General features: G+C 43.1%; 1 protein-coding gene across 3 annotated transcripts in view; it reads right to left on the bottom strand.

Moving 5' to 3' along the window:
* LOC122933124 (probable beta-D-xylosidase 5) overlaps window positions 1-26428 on the bottom strand; it is a 51536-nt gene extending 25108 nt beyond the window's left edge. Inside the window, exons 1-11 of one of the 3 annotated variants that reach the window (XM_044287916.1) lie at window positions 26353-26428; window positions 24789-24989; window positions 24290-24450; window positions 24006-24165; window positions 21353-21523; window positions 20180-20271; window positions 18247-18404; window positions 17152-17255; window positions 16416-16640; window positions 15579-15664; window positions 14108-14244 (exon numbers count right to left, since the gene is read on the bottom strand). In XM_044287916.1, the coding sequence (XP_044143851.1) occupies window positions 14108-14244; window positions 15579-15664; window positions 16416-16640; window positions 17152-17255; window positions 18247-18404; window positions 20180-20271; window positions 21353-21523; window positions 24006-24165; window positions 24290-24450; window positions 24789-24965 (1471 nt within the window). In that variant the 5' untranslated portion in view covers window positions 24966-24989; window positions 26353-26428. Of the gene's footprint in view, window positions 1-14107; window positions 14245-15578; window positions 15665-16415; window positions 16641-17151; window positions 17256-18246; window positions 18405-20179; window positions 20272-21352; window positions 21524-24005; window positions 24166-24289; window positions 24451-24788; window positions 24990-25077; window positions 25252-26293; window positions 26314-26352 lie in introns of those variants that run through there. The other 2 variants (XM_044287917.1, XM_044287915.1) reach the window with 2 other exon arrangements.
* Window positions 26429-26920: the final 492 nt, after the last annotated feature.

Genomic DNA, 26920 nt, shown 5'->3' with positions numbered 1-26920 from the left:
TTGTGGCGTGCTGACAAAGCTTTTCCACATTTCAGCCATGCTAACCCTGCCTTCTGAGGTGCTGGTGGTGCCTCAGCTGCATTGGCGACCTCTTCCTCCTCCTCTGCCTTCGCATTGCGCTTCCACTGTGCCCCCGCTGTCAGGTGGGAATGCCATCAGCAGCGCGTCTACCAGCGTTTGCTTGTACTAGCGCATCTTACGATCACGCTCCAGTGATGGAACTAAGGACGGTACGTTGTCCTTGTAACGGGGATCCAGCAGCGTGGCCACCCAGTAATCAGCACAAGTTAGAATGTGGGCAACTCGGCGGTTGTTGTGGAGACACTGCAACATGTAATCGCTCATGTGTGCCAGGCTGCCCAGAGGCAACGCCAAGCTGTCTTCTGTTGGAGGTGTATCGTCTGTGTCCTCTGTATCCCTCCAGCCACGCACCAATGATGGCCATGAGCTGGTTTGGGTGCCACCCTGCTGTGAACACGGTTCCTCCTCCTCCATCTCCTCATCATCCTCCAGAACGGTGCCCTGGCTCGACAATTGTGTACCTGCCGTTTGTGGGTGCAGGAAACCACCCTCTGAGCCACTTGTGAATGACTGACCTGAAACCCTATGAAATAATCCCTCTTCCTCCTCCTCCACATCCTCTTCCATCATCGCTCAAAGCGTTTTTTCAAGGAGGCATAGAAGTGGGATAGTAACACTGAGAACGGCGTCATCGGCACTGGTCATGTTGGTGGAGTACTCGAAACAGCGTAACACGGCACACAGGTGTCGCACGGAGGCCTACTCATTGGTGGTGAAGTGGTGCTGTTCGCAGAGCGACTCACCCTTGCGTGCTGCAGCTGAAACTCCACTATCGCCTGCTGCTGCTCGCACAGTCTGGCCAGCATGTGCAAGGTGGAGTTCCACCTTGTGGTCATGTCGCATATGAGGCGGTGAGCGGGAAGGCCGAAGTTGCGCTGCAGTGCTGACAGGCGAGCAGCAGCAGGGTGAGAATGCCGAAAGCGCGCACTTTCTGTAGCAGCTCTGACATATTGGGGTAATTTTTAAGGAACCTCTGCACCACCAAATTCAGCACATGCGCCAGGCAAGGGATGTGCGTCAAACCGGCTGGTCCCAGAGCTGCTACGAGATTTCGCCCATTATCGCACACCACCAGGCCGGGCTTGAGGCTCACTGGCACCAACCAGTCATCGGTCTGTTGTTCAAGGCCCGTCCACAGCTCCTGCGCGGTGTGGGGTTTGTCCCCCAAACAGATAAGTTTTAAAACTGCCTGCTGTCGTTTACCCCTGGCTGTGCTGAAGTTGGTGGTGAAGGTGTTACGCTGACCGGATGAGGAGTCGGTAGAGGATGAGGAAGCGTAGTAGGAGGAGGAAGCAACAGGAGGAAAACTGAAGTGCCCTGCAATCCTCGGTGGTGGAAGGACATGCGCCAAACTGCTATCCGCCTCAGGCTCAGCCGCCGCTGCATTTACCCAGTGTGCTGTTAGGGAGATATAACGTCCCTGACCGTGCTTACTGGTCCATGTATCCGTAGTTAGGTGGACCTTGCCACAGATGGCGTTGCGCAGTGCACACCTGATTTTGTCCCCCACTTGGTTGTGCAGGGAAGGGAAGGCTTGCCTGGAAAAGTAGTGGCGGCTGGGCACTTATATGCCTTTTCCACATTTCTCTCCAATAGGCTCTTCCCTCACAACGTATCCCTATGGGCCCACGTAGAACGTCCACTATAGACCACCCTTCACCAAACCTTCATAGTCCAACTAATGTATCGCTACCATTGGGTATAGTATGCCTATAGACGTAGTTATAGAGATGACAATTGTATATATTTGATATGCAAAAACCCGTGGCACCTTTGAGACTGTATCATGCCAACTCCCCCATCAGAATATACACATGATCACATCCCTACTATAGTGTATATAGCACTCTCTTATGCCAGGACCTTAAAATGGCAGTAGGGGACTCCAAGACACCACTTGGCAGACGCCAGCCCTTCCTCCCATTTGAATGCCAGAAACAAAGATGGCGCCACGGACACAGGATAGCAATGCGCATGCGCCAGGTCCTTGCTCACCGCAAGCCCCCCCCCCCCACACACGGGCCGGCTACGCCATGCAGACCCGCCCCTCACACATGCCGACAACCGCCGGATGTCCGGCTTGGGCTCCAAATAAAAACACCATGGCGTGCACCGCATATACCGCACGCCGTGGAAACACGCAGACCGGCCATCCAGGTATGAGACAATGCTCCAAAATGTAGACTCATATTGGGTTCATTATACGCTGCTACCACTTGTGTTCGCTTATCATATGCTGAGACTCATATTGGGTTAATCACACGCTGCTACTACTTGTGTTTGTTCATCATGCGCTGCTACTAGATGTTTTCAAAGTCCTCATACGTGCCACGGGTTCTTACTTTCTCACATGACATTGTGAACGCCACCCCCTTCCCCAGGGTGAATATAAGGGTGCATTGTGTGACAATATAACTTGGGCGACCTCCATAATCATGGACCCTCAGGTCGCTTCTGATAACTTATGCCGCACCACAATTATATATTGAACCTGCCTTTACTTTTTATATTGATCTCTCTACCCTAATCAGGCTCCTCGGGCTCTCTGTTTTAATCATGTTCTCTTTAAATCATGTCTTAACCATTACTTTTCATGAACTGTACTTTGAGCATGCTACTTTTGATGCTGGTGCACTACCACTCCCCCTTCCAATGAATTGATTGACGCCGGTGCCTCATGTGTATATTTAACCATAGAGAGACAGATGTCCACGGCGGTGCCCACCATCAAATCATGTGTCTAAATCAATGTAGAATCATGTGTCTAAATGATATGCTTTTAACATGCCTCCTCATTGACATCCCAATCAAGTCACTTTTGATGCTAGTACACCACCGCTCTCTTTTTCAAATGAAGAATTTACTGACGCCAGGGCTTCATGCATCTGTTGATCCATAGAGGAACCATTGTCCACAGCGGTGTCTACCATCAAATCATGAATTAGGCATTTAATTGATATAAAATCAGTACTTTCATGTTAGCTACGGCTCCCTTGGATGATATGAATTATTTAATTATTGAAATAACAGTTGAATCATGGATGAATTTTTCACCTGTCAAGGAGTAATAATATGAAATATTTCATGTGAATTGATATGTATATGAAATTCCACTGATGTGTATATGTATTTCCCTCTTTTTTATTGTACTGTCCTGTGTTTATCTTTGCATTTATAGCTTGACAAAGGGCACCGAATGGGCCCGAAACGTTGCACATAGCAATAAATGTCTTAAGAATATACCACTGGTAAATAAAGGTTGAATATAAAGCTACATTGGTGTGCTGTCTCTGAAAAACTTATTTAAAGCTACTATTTCACTCTGCGGGTGGAAGGAGGCTATCAGGAGACGAGCACCCACAAAAGCCATTCAATTAGACGTGTGCTGAGGTCTCACTACGGTTAAGAAGTACTGTGAAGCAGCCGCCATAAGGCTTTTAAAACTCTCCGTCTCCACCAGACAGAATGACAGCATTTCAAAGGCCAGTAATTTTGAAATGCTGGCATTCAGGGCCAGGGATTGTGGGTGGGTAGGGGGGTACTTCCTATTTCGCTCCAGTGTTTGGGATAGAAAGAGTTGAACGCTTCCATGGGACACTGTGGAGATGCTTGGTGACCCAGGTGGTGGCGTTGCTGGCAGATCCTCTGTTTGCGGGGTGACAGGTGCCACTGTCACTCCAGAGGTGGATGAAGAGGCAGAGACTGTAGCAGAAGAGGAAGCAGGAGGAGCCAGATACTTTTCTTTGTTTTTGAGGTGTCTACGCCACTGCAGCTCGTGCTTTGCACTTAGATGCCTGGTCATGCAGGTTGTGCTCAGGTTGACAACGTTTATGCCTCGCTTCAGGCTCTGATTGCACAGCGTGCAAACCACTCTAGTCTTCTCATCAGCACATTGTCTGAAGAACTGCCATGCAAGGGAACTCCTTGGAGCTGGCTTTGGTGTGCTCGGTCCCTTGCTGTGGTGGGCAGTAGCAGGCGTACTGTCTAGGGGACAGCTGCACCGCTTTTGCACCCTGCTCCCTCTTCTGCTGTGCTGGTGGCTCTGTGCGACCACCGCCTCTTCCTCCGAACTACACAGGTCACTCACATGACCTTGATTCCATGTGGGGTGGAGGACCTCATCGTCCTCCACATTATGTTCCACCCAGTCTTCACCCCTGCCCTCCTTGTCGGTCTGCACCCTGCAGAAAGCCACAGCAGTTGGCACCTGTGTTTCGTCATCATCCGAAACGTGCTGCGGTGGTCCTCCCATGTACTTATCCTAAAACATAACTGGTTGGGCATCTCTTCCACTTCTGGGGCAGGGCTATGTGGATGGCCCTGGGAAACCCTGCTAGCAGAGTCATCAAAAAGCAGAAGAGACTGCTCCATGACTTGGGGCTCAGACTGCTTGGCTGATTTGCAAGGGGGTGAGGTGAAGGACTGATGGACGTGGGCTGCAGGTGCCAACTCTGATCTTTCAGCAGGAGACTGGGTGGGAGACAATGTGAAGGAATTGGAGGCACTGTCAGCAACCCAATCTACTATCGCCTGTACTTGTTCTGGCCTCACCATTCGTAGAGCCGCATTCGGCCCTACCAAATAACGCTGAAGGTTCTGTCGCCTACTCGCACCTGAGGAAGGTGTTTCACTTGTGCGTGTAGCTGGCACAGATCGACCACGTCCTCTCCCTGCAACAGGAGCTCCACCAGCAGCACCACGACCGGGGCCACGTCCCTTATTTGATGCGCTCCTCATTCTTTGCGTTCACCGACCAAACTAACAGATGGTTTATGTCAGGCGATAATGTAACCGCCAATAGTCAACACTTAAGTTCACTGAGAGTAAGGCAATGCCAGTGTCATAAAGAGGAAAGATTTCTTGAGGTCACACAACAGTGTGACAGGCGAATTTTATACAATTACTTCACGGTCGCAAAATATGTTAAATTCTCAACCAACAATTTAACTGCAGTATTGACTGGTTGTATTTGACTGTGACAAATGCAGCAAAGGCCCAAAATTTGGGTCTTGCCCAAAATGGTTGTTTTTTTAAACCCAGTATATAATAATTGCAGTATTTAAAGCTTGTATTTCACTGTGACAAATGCAGCAAAGGCCCCAGATGTAGGGTCTTTCAAAAACATTTGTGTTTTTTTAAAACCAGAATATAACAGCAGTATTTAAAGTTTGCATTTGACTGTCACAAATGCAACAAAGGCCGCAAATGTATTATCTTGCCCAAAATGGGTGTTTTTTGAATACCAGAATATAACAGCAGTATGTACGGCTTGTATTGGACTGTCAGAAATGCAGCAAAGGCCGCAAATGTATTATCTTGCCCAAAATGGGTGTTTTTTTAAACCCAGTATATAATTGCAGTATTTTAAAGCTTGTATTTCACTGTCAGAAATGCAGCAAAGGCCCCAAATGTAGGGTCTTGCCAAAAAATGGGTGTTTTTTTTAAATCCAGAATACAATTGCAGTATTTAAAGCTTGTAGTTCACTGTGACAAATGCAGCAAAGGCCCCAGATGTAGGATCTTTCAAAAAATTTAAGTTTTTTTAAACCGAGAATATAACAGCAGTATCTAACACTTGTATTGGACTGCAGGAAATGCAGCAAAGGCCGCAAATGTATTATCTTGCCCAAAATGGGTGTTTTTTTTAAACCAGAACATAACAGCAGTATCTAACGCTAGTATTTGACTGTGACAAATGCAGCAAAGGCCCCAGATGTAGGGTCTTTCAAAAAAATTGTGTTTTTTTAAAACCAGAATATAACAGCAGTATTTAAAGTTTGCATTTGACTGTCACAAATGCAACAAAGGCCGCAAATGTATTATCTTGCCCAAAATGGGTGTTTTTTGAATACCAGAATATAACAGCAGTATGTACGGCTTGTATTGGACTGTCAGAAATGCAGCAAAGGCCGCAAATGTATTATCTTGCCCAAAATGGGTGTTTTTTTAAACCCAGTATATAATTGCAGTATTTTAAAGCTTGTATTTCACTGTCAGAAATGCAGCAAAGGCCCCAAATGTAGGGTCTTGCCAAAAAATGGGTGTTTTTTTTAAATCCAGAATACAATTGCAGTATTTAAAGCTTGTAGTTCACTGTGACAAATGCAGCAAAGGCCCCAGATGTAGGATCTTTCAAAAAATTTAAGTTTTTTTAAACCGAGAATATAACAGCAGTATCTAACACTTGTATTGGACTGCAGGAAATGCAGCAAAGGCCGCAAATGTATTATCTTGCCCAAAATGGGTGTTTTTTTTTAAACCAGAACATAACAGCAGTATCTAACGCTAGTATTTGACTGTGACAAATGCAGCAAAGGCCCCAGATGTAGGGTCTTTCAAAAAAATTGTGTTTTTTTAAAACCAGAATATAACAGCAGTATTTAAAGTTTGCATTTGACTGTCACAAATGCAACAAAGGCTGCAAATGTATTATCTTGCCCAAAATGTTTTTTTTTTTTTTAAACCCAAAATATAACAGCAGTATGCACAGCTTGTATTGGACTGTCAGAAATGCAGCAAAGGCCGCAAATGTATTATCGTGCCCAAAATGGGTGTTTTTTTTAAAACCAGTATATAATTAAAGTATTTAAAGCTTGTATATCACTGTCAGAAATGCAGAAAAGATTTTGCTGGACTGTTTTTTTTTTTTTTACACAATGTCCCATTTGAAGCCCCCCTGATGCACCCCTAGAGTAGAAACTCCAAAAAACTGACCCCCATCTAAGAAACTACACCCCTCAAGGTATTCAATACTGATTTTACAAACCTTTAGGTGTTTTTACAAACCCTTTAGGTGTTCCACAAGAGTTATTGGCAAATGGAGATGAAATTTCAGAAATTCAATTTTTGGGCAAATTTTCCATTTTAATGCATTTTTTCCCAGTAACAAAGCAAGGGTTAACAGCCAAACAAAACTCAATATTTATTGCCCGGACTCTGTAGTTTACAGAAACACCTCATATGTGGTCTTAAACTGCTGTACGGGCACACGGTAGGGCGCAGGAGGAAAGGAATGCCATGCGGTTTTTGCTGGACTGGTTTTTTTGACACCATGTCCCATTTGAAGCCCCCCTGATGCACCCCTAGAGTAGAAACTCCAAAAAACTGACCCCATTTTATAAACTACGGGATAGGGTGGAAGTTTTGTTGGTACTAGTTTAGGGTACATAAGATTTTTGGTTGCTCTATATTACACTTTTTGTGAGGCAAGGTAACAAGAAATAGCTGTTTTGGCACAGTTTTTATTTTTTGTTATTTACAACATTCATCTGACAGGTTAGATCATGTGGTATTTTTATAGACCAGGTTGTCACGGACGTTGCGATACCGAATATGTATACTTTTTTTTTTTATTTATGTAAGTTTTACACAATGATTTATTTTTTGAAGCAAAAAATAATTAAAAATCACGTTTTAGTGTTTCCATAGTCTGAGAGCCATAGTTTTTTCTGTTTTTGGGCGAATATCTTGGGTAGGGTACGATTTTTGCGGGATGAGATGACCGTTTGATTGGCACTATTTTGGGGGGGGGGCTTTTTGATCGCTTGCTATTACACTTTTTGTGATGTAAGGTGACAAAAAAAATGGTTTATTTAGCACAGTTTTTATTTTATACGGTGTTTATCTGAGGGGTTAGGTCATGTGATATTTTTATAGAGCCAGTCGATACGTTTTATTTATGTAAGTTTTACACAATGATTTCCTTTTTGAAACAAAAAAAAATCATGTTTTAGTGTTTCCATAGTCTGAGAGCCATAATTTTTTTAGTTTTTGGGCGATTATCTTGGGTAGGGTATGATTTTTGCGGGATGAGATGACGGTTTTATTGACACTGTTTTGGGGTGCATATGACTTTTTGATCGCTTGCTATTACACTTTTTGTGATGTAAGGTGACAAAAAATGTTTTTTATAGTTTTTATTTATTATTTTTTACGGTGTTCATCTTAGGGGTCAGTTCATGTGATATTTTTATAGAGCCGGTTGATACGGATGTGGCGATACCTAAATGTATACTTTATTTATTTATGGAATTTTTACACAATAACAGCTTTAACACAGAAAAAAATGATGTTTTAGTGTCTCCATATTCTGAGCCATAGTTTTTTTTTTTTTTTTTGGGCGATTGTCTCAGGTAAGGGGCGCATTTTTTGCGGGATGAGGTAACGGTTAGTTTGGTACTATTTTGGTGGCCAAACGCCTTTTTGATCGCTTTTTATTTTTTACGGTGTTCATCTGAGGGGTAAGGTCATGTGATACGTTTATAGAGCCAGTCCATATGGAAGTGGCAATACCCAATATGTATACTTTTTTTTCCCCTCCTATTTTTTACCTATTTTTTTATTACTTTATTTGGGGAAAATGACGTTGTTTATTTTTACCTGAAACTTTCAATTTTGGGGGGGGGGGGGGGGGGGGACTTTATTTTTTCATCATTTTTTTTTGTCCCACTTTGGGACTTGAACTTTTGGGGGTCTAATCCCTTTACAATGCATTCCAATACTTTTGTATTGGAATGCATTGGCTGTATGAGTAATACAATGTATATTACTCATATAGCTTCCGGCCTGTGATCTCACAGGCTCATCACCGGAAGGCAGCGCAATGCCTTCCTTAGGCATCGCGCTTCCTTCCATGCCATCGGGTTCCCCCTACAGCCGCATGGGGACCTGATGGCACCGCCGCCAGCCACCGCAACCGCAGGTAAAAGCCTCAAACCGCAGGTCTGAATTGACCTGCGGTTTGTGCGAATCGCCAAGGTGCCTGCTCAATGATTTGAGCAGGCACCGGGTTCCGATCACCGCCCGCCGGTGATCGGAACAACACATGACGTACGGTACGTCATGTGTCCTGAAGAGGTTAAAGCTTGTATTTCACTGTCAGAAATGCAGCAAAGGCCACAAATGTAGGGTATTGCAAAGATGGGTTTTTTTTAAACCCAGAATATAACAGCAGTATCTAACACTTGTATTGGACTGCCAAAAATGCAGCAAAGGCCGCAAATGTATTATCTTGCCAAAAATGGGTGATTTTTTAAAATCAGTATATAATAGCAGTATTTAAAGTTTTTATGTGACTGTCACAAATTCAGCAAAAGACCCAATATGTATTATCTTGCAAAAAAATGTGTGTTTTTTTAAACCCAGTATATAATTGAAGTATTTAAAGCTTGTATTTCACTGTGATAAATGCAGCAAAGGCCCCAGATGTAGGGTCTTGCCAAAAATGGGTGTTTTTTAAACCAAGAATATAACTGCAGTATTTTACCTTCTATTTGACTGTCACATATGCTGTGCTGGTGCACTGAACTTGCACAAAATGGCCGCTGACGCCCACCTAACTAACAGACGGATAAAAGTTATTTTTCTGTGTCACTGGGCTCAGGGCAGGGTAAAAAAATGGTGCACTGCACCCACAAAAACAAAATCGCTGTAGATCGCCGAGTTAACAAGCACTTCTGATAACAAATTATTTCCTATTCTCTCCCTCACAGCAGCAGCATCCTATCCCTACACTAGTAAGAGCAGAGTGATGTGCAGCGCTACGTGACTCCAGCTTATATAGAGGCTGGGTCACATGCTGCACTGGCCAATCACAGCCATGCCATTAGTAGGGCACACAAGTTAAAACGCTCTGCAGCCTTTCAAAAAGCGCTTCTAACTCGCCGAACACCGAACTCGAACTTTTACTGAAAAGTTTGGGTTCGGGTCCGGGGTCCAAAAATCCTAAAGTTTAGGTTCGCTCAACCCTAACAAAGATAAATAATTTCAGAACCTTTTCCACCTTTAATGTGACCTATAAACTGTACAACTCAATTGAAAAACAAACTGAAATCTTTTAGGTAGAGGGAAGAAAAAATATAAAAATAAAATAATATGGTTGCATAAGAGTGCACACCCTTAAACTAATACTTTGTTGAAGCACCTTTTGATTTTATTACAGCACTCATTCTTTTTGGGTATGAGTATCAGCATGGCACATTTTGACTTGGCAAGATTTGCCCACTCTTCTTTGCAAAAACACTCCAAATCTCTCAGATTGCGAGATTTCATGCTGAAAGATGACGTTCCTCATGTTCAGCTTTCTAGCAGAAGCCTGAAGGTTTTGTGCCAATATTGACTGGTATTTGGAACTGTTCATAATTCCCTCTAACTTAACTAAGGCCCCAGTTCCAGCTGAAGAAATTGGTGATGTGAAGTGTTGTTTTTGCGCCAAACATATCTTTTGGAATTATGGCCAAAAAGTTCAACCTTGGTTTCATCAGACCATAACACCTTTTCCCACGTGCTTATGGGGAACTTCAGATGTGTTTTTGAAAAATGTAGCCTGGCTTGGATGTTTTTCTTCGCAAGAAAAGGCTTTTGTCTTGCCACTCTACCCCATAGCTCAGACATATGAAGAATACGGGAGATTGTTGTCACATGTACCACACAGCCAGTACTTGCCAGATATTCCTACAGCTCCTGCTCCTGTAGTTAATGTTGCTGTAGGCCTCTTGGTAGCCTCCCAGACCAGTTTTCTTCTCGTCTTTTCATCAATTTTGGAGGGACGTCCAGTTCTTGGTAATGTCACTGTTGTGCCATATTTTCTCTACTTGATGATGACTGTCTACACTGTTTTCCATGGTATATCTAATGACTTGGAAATTCTTTTGTGCCCTTCTCCTGACTGATACCTTTTAACAATGAGATCCTTCTGATGCTTTGGAAGCTCTCTGAGGACCATGGCTTTTGCTGTGGGATGCGACTAAGAAAATTTCAGGAAAGACCAACTAGAGCAGCTGAACTTCATTTGGGGTTAATCAGGGGCACTTGAACCGCCTCCGGACCTCCTAACGCAGGATCGCTTTCCGGAGGCGGCTGTCTCAGGCAGAGTCACGCATCTACGCGTCATCTCGCAAGACACGAGATTTCCTGTGAACGCGCGCACACAAGCGCGCGCGTTTTACAGGAACTGCAGGTAAGCGAGTGGATCTACAGCTGCCAGCGGCGATTGTTCACTGGCAGGCTGTAGATGCGATTTTTTTTTTAACCCCTAACAGGTATATTAGACGCTGTTTTGATAACAGCGTGTAATATACCTGCTACCTGGTCCTCTTTTGCTTGGATAAACCACCAGAGGACACAGGCAGCTCTGTAATAAGTAGGACCAAGCACCACACTACACCCCCCCCCCGTCACTTATTAACCCCTTATTAACCCCCTGATCACCCCATATAGACTCCCTGATCACCCCCCTGTCATTGATCACCCCCCTGTAAGGCTCCATTCAGACGTCCGTATGTGTTTTACGTATCCACGGATCGGATCCGCAAAACACATATGGACGTCTGAATGGAGCCTTACAGGGGAGTGATCAATGACAGGGGGGTGATCACCCCATATAGACTCCCTGATCACCCCCTGTCATTGATCACCCCCTGTCATTGATCGCCCCCGTCATTGATCACCCCCGTCATTGATCACCCCCGTGTAAGGCTCCATTCAGACGTCCGTATGTGTTTTGCAGATCCGATCCATGGATCCGTGGATCCGCAAAACACATACGGACGTCTGAATGGAGCCTTACAGGGGGGTGATCAGGGAGTCTATATGGGATGATCACCCCCCTGTAAGGCTCCATTCAGACGTCCGTATGTGTTTTACGGATCCACGGATCGGATCTGCAAAACACATACGGACGTCTGAATGGAGCCTTACAGGGGCGTGATCAATGGCAGGGGGGTGATCACCCCATATACACTCCCTGATCACCCCCTGTCATTGATCACCCCCCTGTAAGGCTCCATTCAGACGTCCGTATGTGTTTTGCGGATCCGTGAAACACGGACACCGCGGATCCGCAAAACACATACGGACGTCTGAATGGAGCCTTACAGGGGGGTGATCAATGACAGGGGGGATGATCACCCCATATAGACTCTCTGATCACCCCCCTGTAAGGCTCCATTCAGACATTTATTTGGCACAAGTTAGTGGAAATAGATTTTTTAGTTTTTTCTTACAAAGTCTTATTTTCCACTAACTTGTGTCAAAAAATAAAATCTCACATGAACTCACCATACCAGTCACGGAATCCAAATGCGTAAAATGTTTTAGACATTTTTATTCCAGACTTCTTCTCACGCTTTAGGGCCCCTAAAATGCCAGGGCAGTATAAATACCCCACATGTGACCCCATTTCGGAAATAAGACACCCCAAGGTATTCGCTGAGGGGCATATTGAGTCCATGAAAGATTGAACTTTTTGTCCCAAGTTAGCGGAAAGGGAGACTTTGTGAGAAAAAAAAAAAATCTATTTCCGCTAACTTGTGCCCAAAAAATAAAATAAAAAATTCTATGAACTCGCCATGCCCCTCATTAAATACCTTGGGGTGTCTTCTTTCCAAAATGGGGTCACATGTGGGGTATTTATACTGCCCTGGCATTTTAGGGGCCCTAAAGCGTGAGAAGAAGTCTGGGATCCAAATGTCTACAAATGCCCTCCTAAAAGGAATTTAGGCCCCTTTGCGCATCTAGGCTGCAAAAAAAGTATCACATATGTGGTATCGCCGTACTCAGGAGAAGTAGGGCAATGTGTTTTGGGGTGTCTTTTTACATATACCCATGCTGGGTGAGAGAAATGTCTCTCTAAAAGACAACTTTTCCCATTTTTTTATACAAAGTTGTCATTTGACAGAGATATTTTTCTCACCCAGCATGGGCATGTGTAAAAAGACACACCAAAACACATTGCCCAACTTCTCCTGAGTACGGCGATACCACGTGTGACACTTTTTTGCAGCCTAGGTGGGCAAAGGGGCCCAAATTCTAAAGAGCACCTTTAGGATTTCACAGGGCATTTTTTTTATTTATTTTTTTACACATTTTGATTCTCAAACTACTTCTCACGCATTAGGGCCCCTAAAATGCCAGGGCAGTATAACTACCCCACAAGTGACCCCATTTTGGAAAGAAGACACCCCAAGGTATTTTGTGATGGGCATAGTGAGTTCATGGAAGTTTTTATTTTTTGTCACAAGTTAGTGGAATATGAGACTTTGTAAGGAAAAAAAATGTAATTTAAAAAAAATCATCATTTTCCGCTAACTTGTGACAAAAAATAAAAAGCTCTATAAACTCACTATGCCCATCAGCGAATACCTTAGGGTGTCTACTTTCCGAAATGGGGTCATTTGTGGGGTTTTTCTACTGTCTGGGCATTGTAGAACCTCAGGAAACATGACAGGTGCTCAGAAAGTCAGAGCTGCTTCAAAAAGCAGAAATTCACATTTTTGTAGCATAGTTTGTAAACGCTATAACTTTTACCCAAACCATTTTTTTTTTTACCCAAATTTTTTTTTAATCAAAGACATGTAGAACAATAAATTTAGAGAAAAATTTATATAGAAATGTAGTTTTTAAAAAATAAAAATAAAAAAAAAATAAAAAAAATAAATCGGTAAATTTTGATTAATAACAAAAAAGTTAAAATGTCAGCAGCAATGAAATACCACCAAATGAAAGCTCTATTAGTGAGAAGAAAAGGAGGTCAAATTCATTTGGGTGTTAAGTTGCATGACCGAGCAATAAACCGTGAAATTTTTGTAGTGCAGAATTGTAAAAAGTGGTCTGGTCATTAAGGGTGTTTAAGCTAGGGGAGCTGAGGTGGTTAAATGATGGCAGGTGTATGCTGACTCCTATTAAACTTGATTTTTAATGTGATTGCTTAATTCTGAACACAGCTACATCCCCAGTTATAAGAGGGTGTGCACACTTATGCAACCACATCATTTTTTTTTTTTTTGTTTTCTTCCCTCCACCTAAAAGATTTCAGTTAGTTTTTTTTGTTCCGAAATTATTTATCTTTGTCTCATTTTTTTTTTTACTTACAGAAACCTGAAATTTTTTACAGGGGTGTGTAGACTGTATATATATTTCCCTTTTTGAATGGAATTACTAAAATAAATTAACTTTTTGATGATCTTCTAATTTATTGAGATGCACTAGTATGTTCTCCTGCACCAAATGTATTTTTGTCTGCACTTACCGGTCCCAAGGCATACAATGGTTATGTCAACAGTCTCGACCAATGATTTAATCTCTTTGGAGGAGTATGTTTTACACTGTGCATCATTGCATCCTGCAGCAAAGCTGACTTCCACTGGAAGCTTTGCAAAGCCATCTCTAAGAAGCAGAATAGATAATGCAAAGATTACTGATCACAATCATTAAACAAACACTAACTGAAGCTTAAATTACACTGCTACTAAATATAACCCTCACTACATATAGAAATCCAGTAATAAAGTAATGTAGCCACCACAATGTTTATACAAGAACCCCATATTTCAATCAAGGGCAAGTAGTAATCAAATCTGTACACAGAAGACAAGGAGCCCATTGCAAAAATAAAAATAGGTGGCAGGTATTCCCCTCCTGCGTGCTTGCAACCAGGGCAATTCATCTAGACTAGAGATATTCATCTGCACAGATTGTACTATCTGTAACGGATCTCCCAGCATCCCGACCGGGTACCCCAGTCGATAGATGCTCCTAAGTGCTTTCCGAGGACTCCAAGCACTCCACCTGACACCGTACGCACTGCAGACCCCACGAACCGCCGCAGCTTGGTTGGGCTCTCACCGTCCTCCACCCACGCTGAACCCAAGACCGGGCTTCAGCTTCCAGTGGGTGAACCTCTCCTACATCCAGAGAGCAGGAACCATGAACAAACTCTTACAAGAGCTTATACTCAGGGGAGTATTGTGATATAGCAATCCCCATGAGTGTAGTTATCGCATTCCCCAAACATGAGCCAAAACTTCATGAAGGTATAAAGCAGCCTCTTTATTTTAACACACAAGCATTTTATACACATCTTCCAACAAGGTTACCACCCACAGGGTTTTGTAAAAACAGCCAATAACCACGTACAATACACTCAGACACTCCCACACAAAATCCTCCCCTCTGCCCGTGATATAATTACCTCACACTGGGTTGATGCAATCATCACAGAAAGGCGAATACACAATATCTTCTGTCCTGGAGACAACCGAGAAGTAATTCAATTATCTCTCAGGACAAAGGACATCGCCAATACACACAGAGACAATGGAACAGACCTCCCTACTCAACGTATACAATGTCCCACCCTTTTCAATACACAGACAATTATCATCCCAAAATGGCACGAGGCTGGTAAACAGGCCCCTCCAAAACCCAGTGGCGAGGTTGGTTTCGCCACACTATCCTACTTGTTACTGCTAGAGACACACAAGTCTGGGGACCCCTCTTCATGATGACTACAAAGTGGCTGCATGGTGTGCCACTATTGTACATATGCTTTGATCATCATTAAACGACAACTCTTTGAAGTATCACTAATTTTTCCTTTGCATATGTACAGTGTATTTCTATTAATATATAAAATAACTACCGAAATTATGAGATACATTTTAACCTAAAGCCATTAGATCAAAATCATCACAATTTATATTTAACATTTTTCTTCCTACCTGGGCGTGGAAATATATTGAGGATCTGGATGTGGCTCATAGTCTCCAAAAAGCCCATCTGCATTATCAGCAAATGGACCAATTACCTGAAGGAATAAAGTAATGACTGTTAGGCACATACCAGAGCTGTGTGCACAGCACATGTGCCGAGACAGAGTCTATAGTACAGATATTCTCGTAGATAATGCTCCAGAACTCTGACCTGATTATGCAAAGTCATGCAAAGGGAATCTGTCACCATGATTCTGAACGGTTATCTCTAGTAATACATGAGTAGTACTGCAGCCAAGGAGTCCAGATTGCCATTTTATATTTTCTCACTGCCCCCAACGTCAGCACTCAAAGTTAAACTGAAATACTCAGTCCAGACTGATGTATTGTGCTAACATAATGGAGAGGACTCCATTGCATATGCACAGCAGCCCCAGCAATGAACAGTGGTACTTGTGGTCATGTAGAGAAAGTTAATACAAGCCAGTTACTAATGTATTGTTATTATCCATATTGCCTCCTTGGCTGGCTTGGTTCATTTTTCCATCACACTATATACTTCTCATTTCCATGGTTACGACCACCCTGCAATCCATCAGCAGTGGCTGTGCTTGCACACTATAGGAAAAAAATGCTGTCCTCTCTGGTGGCCAGGACCGTGGGAGCTCACATAGGTTGGTGCTTTTTCCTATAGTGTGCAAAACGGCCAGCGACCTTGTCTAATTCATTAAATTAAGTGGGGTACGTTGTTCCTAATGCAAATAGGGTATTGAAATATTACCGATTAATAGACTAATATTTGTTAGCCATATTGTCAAAAATAACTGAGAAAATTAGTTTTCCTACCCCAACTTTTTTCCCTTTAATGCTCTGCAAGTCCATGGGCAAAGTGTCCCCTAGGTTCTTCAGCAGGACAAAGCTCTTAACAGCAGCCTCCACAGAAAGGTCTCTATGTTCTTGACTCTGAACAGAACTAAGGTCTAAGGCACTGTAGGGATTCATATCTGGGGGATCAAATTCTCCCAACCGCATTCTGGTGTAGAAGAGTGGGTACAGACGTTCTTTCACAGTCTAGTAAATTATATAGACAGGTTAGTGTCTATCTTCCAGCACTAATCTATAAGCAATGTCACAAGTCTCACAAGAGTCAGTTACAACAGGTTTATGTGATAGATCACTAGCATATATTATAATGAAACCCTCAAAGCAGGTAAATCAGACATAACATATAGAAGCATTATATTTGCTAATATGCCATTTTGTGTGCATGGAATCTGAGAATCACTGCAATGTTTGGGTATTAACTGGACGCCATATATAGTCTAATGCAGGCATGCTTAACCTGCGGCCCTGCAGTTATTGTAAAACTACAACTCCCACCATGCCCTTCTGTAGGCCGATAGCTGTAGGCTGTCCGGGAATGATGTGAGTTGTAGTTTTGCAACATCTGGAGGGCCACAGGTTGAGCATGCCTGGTCTAATGCATGCAACATACCAATTTAAAATCGTTGGCACTGAAATATACTGTTTTTATTTTGAACTATACATAATTTTCATGATTCTCTATTATTTGGTTCTTTACCTCCAGTGTGATGTTGCCCAAATTTACTGCATCCTTTATTCTCATGAAAACATTGTCTATCAAACTGACAGATAGCTCCAAATTGCATCCAGAGTTCACAGAGGCTGGAGATAAATGGCAAGAATTAAGATGCTGCACTTTCTCCAACTTCAATAAGTAGCTACTGTAGTAAACTGGACCAATCAGATAAATCCATGAAGTTCATACTGCCTTCGACAATAAAGGGGTTGCATCAAAAAAAGATCAAGCATAAGCGAGAGTCTGTGATTTTGGAAACCTAATTATTTACAGAACCCCTTGGAGCTGATCCTGAAAGAGATTTCTGAAACTCAAAACCAGTGACATCTTATCAACTATGTGCAACACAGCTTAAGGTGCCATAACGTGGCATCCCACATCACAGCTCTGGAAAGGCATTCATTTTAGTGGCACTGTGGGGCACTTGTAGAGCACAGAGACTGTAACTTGGAATCACCAAAACTGGGCTATTGTACTTCAGGAAACCCATTGATTTCAATGTCAAAGTAGTTACGTGTCAAATCTAAAAATTTTACTCCCTAATAGTGTTGAGCGAAGGTGTGTTTCAATTTCGGGTTATCTAAGAATTCTGTTATGGATTCCACTACCATGGACCATATGTTATGGTCCTTGGTAGCAGAATCCATAACAGAATTCTTAGATAACCCGAACCTTGTACGCCAAACTGGAAACACAAGTTCGCTCAACACTACTCCCTAATTCAAAGAGGAACAACATTTATTCACAAATAGCCCTGGCTTGTGAAAGGTTTGGTCCAAAATATTGCATGAACAGGTGAGAAAAAAATTAAACCCTATATACTTCAATGTGAAAAGTACTGTATCTTCTTACACATGTGGGAACATATGTCTGGCTTCCTAGTTGTGTTCCACTACTTTAGTCCCATTTCATTAGCCCCATAAGTGACACAGTGAAGTAGTACAACTCTGTTCCCTGTCACTTTATATGACCACCAAGTGTTTGAAGAACTCCTTTTTCAGCAAGCTTTACTTCTGTGGACCTCCATTACGTACCACAGGATGCTAAACAGCTATATCTTTAATGTATGTGACTCACCAATAGCAGTTTCCAGAAAGCTGCTGGTGTACTGGTGTGCTACCATGATAAATTCAATTGCACCCTCATCACTTACAACATAGCCATTAAAGCCCCACTCTGAGCGAAGGATGTCAGTCAACAGCTTTTTATTAGCACAAGCTGGAATTCCATTTACTCTGCAAAACACATAGAAATTCCATTTACAAAGTCATCAAAGAATATGTAACCTTAAAGGGGTTGTCCAACACTTTGTAAAATTTGCAAAGGAACAGCCAGTCTAATTGTTTGATGAGTGGGGATCTGCCCCCTGATCCCCTACTAATCCTGAGAATGTGGCTATCCATTTCTGGTGGAGAATAAAATGTACATCCGAAGTGCAGAGGGTACAGAAACAACTAAGTGTGCTAACATGCTGTTCCTATATCTCCCTTACACATCAATGGATAGTGACTGCAAATGTGCACTTCTCTGCTGGGAATGGAGAACCAGGCATCTCCATTTTTGGGACTGGAGAGGTCCATATGGTCGATCAGTGATTCAAGGCAAATGAAATCTATACGCTGGTCAGTCATGACTAAGCAACACAATATTTTATAGTAATCTCATTAATTCACTGGGTCTGATAAGGAATTTAATATCATCAGTAGGAGAGTGGTCCTATTACGTCTCACGCAAATGAGAGATGTTCATGTCCAGGTGTAGAACGTAAGCCCATGGACTGAACACAGATCCATTAAAGTCAGTGGGCGATTGTACAGACAAAATTGCAGCATGAAAAATTTAGGTCCAATTTGCATGCAGTGAATGGGGACACGATAAAAACAGACAGCACACCAACACCATCCCTGTGTGGTCTGTTAAAAAAAAATGTTTTTTTGCACTTGGTACAAGGACAAGTCTTAGATCGCTTGTCTGAAGGAGCCCTTATGGAGCCCAAAAACAATGGGGGTTATTTAAAAGAAAACCTCCATATTTATTATACAGCTATTCGAGCAATCTTGAAAACAGGTATTTTTTTCATTTTTATGATAAGTTAGTCATACCGCTACCATTTGGACAGTATCAGACTGTCAAGGAAAATGGTAACGTACAGTTAATGTATTCATATATTTCCAGAAAGAACAGCACATTGTAGAGTTCTAAAAATCATGCTCAAAACGTACTATTTAATGGGGAAAGCAAGCATTTGCTAAAATTGACATGTCAGACATGTGATCCCTCTCTGTTCAGCAACAGTAACCCTGGGTTCACACCTAAGCGTTCCTCAAACGCGCGTTTTACGCGCGTTTTTGTCGCGCGTTTTTATGCACGTTTTTTGTAATAGTAAACGCGCGTTTGACGCGCGTTTGTGTCATTGACTGCAGTGTCCTATGGCCACAAACGCGCGTCAAAACGCCCCAAAGAAGCTCAAGTACTTGTTTGAGCGTCGGGCGTTTTACAGCGCGTTCGTACGCGCTGTAAAACGCCCAGGTGTGAACCCTTCCCATAGGGAAGCATTGGTTTTCATGTCTTAAGCGTTTTACAGCGCGTTTGAACGCGCTGTAAAACGCTCAGGTGTGAACCCAGGGTAATGGTACTCAGGGGGGTAGCTATAGGGGGAGAAGGGGAAGTAGCTGCTTTGGGGCCGGAGCTCAGAAGGGGACCACCCAGGAGGAGAAAGATGAAAAAGATTTTATTGTCAGGGCCTCCTCAACAGTATTATAAGATGATATTATATACAGAGACACTGTAGGAAACAGACGGAGTTGCTGCCGGGCCTAGTCTTAGACAGTGATCTTGACTAGCCACAAGAGTGAGTGTTGCAAGGGAGGAGGGGGTTGGGAAGAACTTGTTGAGGGGTGTGGGAATTCAAAAATTTGATGTGGGGCCTAGTCAGTTCCAGCTACGCCACTGATGGTATTCACAATTGTACTGACAAATAGAAGGTAATGCTTTGTGTTTGGATACCCGCCTGTTATAACTGCACATAATGCTGAAGGTCCCGGCTTCAACACAAGCCTGGAATTGTGGTAAAAATGTCATTCTCCAGTCTCTCTCCTCCACCTGTGGGGAAACAAAAGATAAGCAGCCAAGGCGATGATCCTCCAGGTGGAATGAATTTGTAGAACGAAAGGGTACATTATATATATATATATATATATATATATATATATATATATATATACACACACACACACTTAGGGTACTCTGGATATACTTTGCAATTGCCCCCGTCTATAGATCAAGTAAAGATGGATTTACACGGCCCAAATACCTGGCAGATTATCGTGAAAGAACGTTCCTGCGAACGCAAATGCGTTGCCGATCACCCGATGAACAAGCATTTTCCTGATCATGATCCTGTCTTTCGTGCAGGCACCTAAATGATCATTTCTGGGCAGCAGATCGGGTTGTCTAAACCAGTGTGCCTCCAGCTCTTGCAAAACTACAACTCCCAGCATGCCTGGACAGCCTTTGGCTGTGCGGGCATGCTGGGAGTTGTAGTTTTGCAACAGATGGAGGCACACTGGTTGGGAAACACTGGTCTAAACAGCCATCTGCTGCCCAGAAACAGTGCAGCTGTATGGGGACAAGCAATTACAAAAGAGATACCTCGTTCTCATACTGTGGAGGTGATCACTGTATATAAAAGCAGTGGTCTCCTCCACTGAGGAATCAGCCGACAGTCGGGAAAGAATGCTTTCTTCCAAACTATCGGCTGTACATTGCATCGTGTAAACCTGCTTTTATTCTGACCATAGTACCACTATCACCAGTGGTCTGTATACAAAGAAGTACTGGGAGAACACAGACCAGATCCTCCAGTCATTTCACCTACCCTATAAAAGCCAGGGTGCTACAGCAAAGACCAGAATGCTGATGTTTCCTTCCTGCATGTATCTGCCATATTATAGTAATGTTCTAGATGCACGCATTAGGTGCACTTAGAATGGTAATATACCGATTGTGGTCCTCTACCGGATAATGAAAGAATTTTTTGTTGTTGTTACCTTTTGTAGTGTAGAAATAAAACATCCTGGTGCTAACTGGAAACCATCAATTTGGTCAAATATAAAGGTGTACTGCTGGGAAAAGACTGTTGGACACATTAACACTACTCAATACATAAGACAGACGGCATTACCTTGGCATCAAAACTAAACCTGGAAACAGGGATATTTTCAGGCCCACCATGGACATCAAAGTGTTTGCAGCCGGCATTGGCTTTGATATATCGGGGATGGTCTCCCTGCAGTCCTTTGACAAAAGCGGCTGCCAGAAGTCCACTAAGGTATGGATCTTCTCCATACGTTTCCTGCAGATGAAACATTACAATACTTTATAGCTGACAAAAGTGCATTGCCCATGTAGACTGCTGCTAAAAGGGTCATTTACTTTATTACTTACCAATTTCAGATAACATAACTGTGTATAGTCCCGATCAGACTGGATGATTTGGGGGCCAATTATTGGGAACAAGCATTTATAGGAATGCTCATTTCAGATAACTGACCTGTATAATTGTGCCGCCAATATTGCATCGTTCAATAGAATAGCACATCTCCTGTTATAATGGGGGATGTACTGAACGTATAGCAGGCCGATATAACTCAGCAACGATTGATGCTCTTAGGTTCTGTTCACATTTTATTATTATAGAGATCCGCTCACCCCTGCTCTCTCAAGGTAGGTGCACCAACCAAATTTGAGACACCCCTCAAAATTGGATTAAATATAAAGAAAGAAATATGGATGGGCACTCGTATATGGAATTAAAGGACAGGATTTATTGAAACATACAAAAAAGACAGCAATAAAACAATAATAAAAGATGTATAAAATATAGAAATTATTTTCTAAGCAGAGGCTATCCAATCCAGTTGATCTCACTGGAATATATTCCAGTACTAGGTATATAGAAGAGGTCACACTGGATAGGCGGCCCCTACCAGAAAAAACAACTTATTCAATCTTCTATACCCTTAAAAATGCATTAAACATTGTAATCCTATGTCCAAATAAAATGCACTTGAGTATTCTACGTTGATGTATTAACCTAAGTGAATAGACTATTATGAGAACACAGATATATCAACTATGTTTCCTATTATGAATACACAATAACACTGTGTGTGTCAATTTGTATCCTATTAAGTAAGCGCAGGTATCGCTAATGTCCCGGTAACTTCTCCTGTGAGACTGGCAATCTTTGTAAAGAGTGTGAGTCTCTATATATTTCCAATGCAGTTCAAGCGGAGGGGTTAAGATGAAATAGCCAAATATAGATCGTCAGTTTCTTCGGTCTTATTAACCTACTGCCTCTTGATTCTTTACCCACTATGTGGGCTTACCTTTTGCCTGATTTTCTACTTTCCTGGGAGTAAAAAGACGGTCTCTGCTCCGTGCTGTAAGCCGGCGTCCCGGCTATAGAGTCCGTCACGCCCCGCGTGTGTTGCGCAGCTACTTCCAACAGCTGACTTGGTATAGGAGCTGCGTGCTTGTGATCTCAGGCGCAGGTTAGATGACGTATTGGAGATCTTTTCCAAAATAGTGGCAGTTGTTCCTCTTTAAAGTGCACTTTTCTTTCATGAAGAGCGGGGTATTCTTCTAATTAATCACCAAACGCGTTTCGGGGAGACGCTGTCCCCTTCCTCAGTGCCACTGAGGAAGGGGACAGCGTCTCCCCGAAACGCGTTTGGTGATTAATTAGAAGAATACCCCGCTCTTCATGAAAGAAAAGTGCACTTTAAAGAGGAACAACTGCCACTATTTTGGAAAAGATCTCCAATACGTCATCTAACCTGCGCCTGAGATCACAAGCACGCAGCTCCTATACCAAGTCAGCTGTTGGAAGTAGCTGCGCAACACACGCGGGGCGTGACGGACTCTATAGCCGGGACGCCGGCTTACAGCACGGAGCAGAGACCGTCTTTTTACTCCCAGGAAAGTAGAAAATCAGGCAAAAGGTAAGCCCACATAGTGGGTAAAGAATCAAGAGGCAGTAGGTTAATAAGACCGAAGAAACTGACGATCTATATTTGGCTATTTCATCTTAACCCCTCCGCTTGAACTGCATTGGAAATATATAGAGACTCACACTCTTTACAAAGATTGCCAGTCTCACAGGAGAAGTTACCGGGACATTAGCGATACCTGCGCTTACTTAATAGGATACAAATTGACACACACAGTGTTATTGTGTATTCATAATAGGAAACATAGTTGATATATCTGTGTTCTCATAATAGTCTATTCACTTAGGTTAATACATCAACGTAGAATACTCAAGTGCATTTTATTTGGACATAGGATTACAATGTTTAATGCATTTTTAAGGGTATAGAAGATTGAATAAGTTGTTTTTTCTGGTAGGGGCCGCCTATCCAGTGTGACCTCTTCTATATACCTAGTACTGGAATATATTCCAGTGAGATCAACTGGATTGGATAGCCTCTGCTTAGAAAATAATTTCTATATTTTATACATCTTTTATTATTGTTTTATTGCTGTCTTTTTTGTATGTTTCAATAAATCCTGTCCTTTAATTCCATATACGAGTGCCCATCCATATTTCTTTCTGTTCACATTTTAGTTGTGGCTTCCATGTATAACGACAGCCATGGTGTGCTGGATCAGTCGCGTGATGGACACTGGCGGCGCCTGACAGATCCCTCCGACTTATAACTAGGTCCATCGGTAAAGCCAATTTGTGACGGAGCCTCCGACCCATATGTGAACGCCTCATAAGCAGTATGTCTGAATATCATTAGAAGGTATCCTGGTCTATGACTCCCTACCTGATTCCTGCCCCACAGAGGATGTCTCATGATGTTTATCACAGGACTGAAGCAGCTGAGTCCAGTGTGGTCATCATAGTTCCCAACCGACATGAAGTAGTTATGTTTAGCTCTGACCTCAGTGGCCGTGGCATTTGCCACCTTTAATATCAATTCAGGGCTGCAGATAAACGCTCAATATTAGATATAAAGCACAATAAACACCCCAAAATATACAAAAGTACACTGGTGTGGAAATAGTGACAGATGTAGAGGCTAGCTAAAGACTTCTGTCCTTTAAATACCTGAATGATGCAGCCAGACCTATAGCCTGAGGGTAAGACGTGGCGTAACCTGGTGCCTGGGCATCTCCCCTCAAACACTCTGTGTTCCAGTTATAAGGCTTGATACCTAGATGAGGGATTGGGGGAGCAGGGCCATTCTTCAATGCGCCACCCCTCGCCATCTGTGGTTGAGGAAATGAATAACAATAAGAGTATGAACAATCAGTCCAAGTATAGTCTCTAGGCATGGTAACGGAGGCGCACATTAAAGGCAATGTTCACATCACGTTGGGATAAGCTCCGGACTCACACCTCTGGCAGAAGACTGCCACGTATCTCACTGCACAGGCGGACAGTGGGATGCATGGCTAATTGGCTCCCACTACAGAAAAAGTATATAACTGCATTGAAACGTAAAGCTTACTACTTATTCCATACTGAAAAAAGGAAAAAAGAAAAAACGGAGGCCAAAACGCTTTTCCCAGAATTTACACATTCTGGAAAATGAACCATTCATTACCTGTAGCACCATTTCTTCAAGGCTTAGCCGACTGATCAGGTCCTTCACACGTACGTCCCATGGCAGCGAGGGGTTCATGAAAGGGTAATCCTGCCCCATACAATCCGAGAGTTGTAGTAAAAGTATGGTCAGAGACACGATGTTGGCCTTGGCCATAAACAGAGCCGTGGACTTCATGATTCAGTGCTTCACTAATATGAGCTGAAACGAGGAAATTCCATTTCTTACTGGATTGGATTAAATAAAGGAAATGCTATTAAAATGACAAAGGTACAAGGTGATCTCATACCTGTTCATGCGCGCCAGTATGACCAGCATGGGATGGATCCACAAAAAGACATCCAACAGGAGTCAATAGGCAAAGTACGTAATTGTATATGTCTGGCTATCCATTCAGACGATTTATTAGCTGGTTTTTCTACTGTATGCAAACATACGAATTAGGCCTTCTGCACACGACCGTAGGTGTCCTGTTGCCGTATTGTGGACCTTATTTGCGGATCTGCAATATACGGGCACCGTTGCGTGTGCATTACCTATTCACTTCAATGGGACCGCAAATCCGCATATGCGGAACGGAACCCTACGGAAGCACCACGGAGTGCTTCGTCCCGTACTTCCGTTGCGCAGAAAGATAGAACATGTCCTATCTTTTTGAGGAACGGCCGGATCGTTGACCCATTAAAGTGAATGGGTCCGCAATCCGCTGCGGCTGCCCCACGGTCGGTGTTCGTGCACTGCGGCCCACATTTTGCGGGGCGCACACGTTCGTGTGCAGGAGGCCTTAGGAGTAGTGTTGAGCAAACTTGTGTTTTAAGTTCGGCGTCTAACGTTTGGGTTATCGAAGAATCACGTTATGGATTCTAAATTCCGTTATGGTCCGTGGTAGCGGAATCCATAACGCAATTCTTCGATAACCCAAACTATAACTTTAGACGCCGAACTTAAAACACAAGTTAACACTACTTAGGAGTGAAGAGAATCTTACACTTTAACCGCTTAGTGACGACCCTATTGTGGATTCGCAGCACTGCAGTAATCATTGTATAAGGGACGGAGCGTCGTCGTTTTGGTGCCTCAGCTACTACAACTGATGCGGTGGGGATGGGGTACAGGATATGGAGGCACGGACCTAAATCCCATGGACTGTGCGGAGGCACAGACCGAACTGGGCTCCGCATCTTAAGGATTGCGGATCCATTCTAGTCAATGGGTCCGCATCCGTAATACGTAGCGCACATGACTGATGCCCGCTGTTTGCGGTCGACAATACACGGGTCACACACACTCGTGTGCATGAGCCCTTACACAGGTAAAAAACAAAAACAAAAAAACGTTTTTCTGTCATTCCATATCCTATTGTCTATAATAAGAAATAGCTGTTAGTGCAGCACTGTAATAGGCAGCTTAGCACTTTACACATGGGCTGACTCTTGAACTGAAGGGGGCGCCAGTAACAGGATTAGTGTGTCCACAGCCGGTCCATTATATCAAAATCTACTCACAACTCAGGCCCACAAAAACTACGGCGGTAAAACAAACGAGCCTCCACCGAGAGACATACCTACAACGTTACTTCAGCGGGACTTCCTACCCAGCAATGACAAGGCGGAGCCGGGAGACTTCAACTATCCACCACTAGAGGGCGAATTGCTCGAATAAACATCTTCCTGAAGTTCTTTTTTTCTGCCACTTGGTGGCGCTGGTGTTTAAGTCTTGCATTGCAGCATAGAATTGTAGAGGAGGCTGAGCCAGTAGGTGCTGCACATGGTACACAGCCGCAGGGAAGCAGTGTGCAGGCTATCCTCACTCTCTATGTGCAGAAACTAGCCTCCTCTTCATTGGGAAGCAGCACATGCTTATTGTTCCACGTAGAAAAAACAAGTGTTGGGGGGGAAGCATGGTGCCTATGGTGGGGCAGAATCAGCGCTGAATCTCCCATTGAAATGAATGGGGAGCAGAAAAAAACAGCTCCGATTCCATGCATTTGTTGTGTGTCTCAAGCTGTAAATGCAGTTTTGCATTGAAGTGAACACCCACTGGTTAAAAGAAAAAAAAAACGGCATCAAAAAGCACACAGAAAAAACGTGAAAAAAGTGCTGGGAAAAAAACATCTTGTGTGAACATTCCCT

This window comes from Bufo gargarizans, chromosome 3 (genome assembly GCF_014858855.1).
Source record: "Bufo gargarizans isolate SCDJY-AF-19 chromosome 3, ASM1485885v1, whole genome shotgun sequence".
Classification (NCBI taxonomy): domain Eukaryota; kingdom Metazoa; phylum Chordata; class Amphibia; order Anura; family Bufonidae; genus Bufo; species Bufo gargarizans.
Note: the sequence above shows the minus strand (reverse complement) of the source record. Positions and strands in the feature narration are given on the sequence as shown.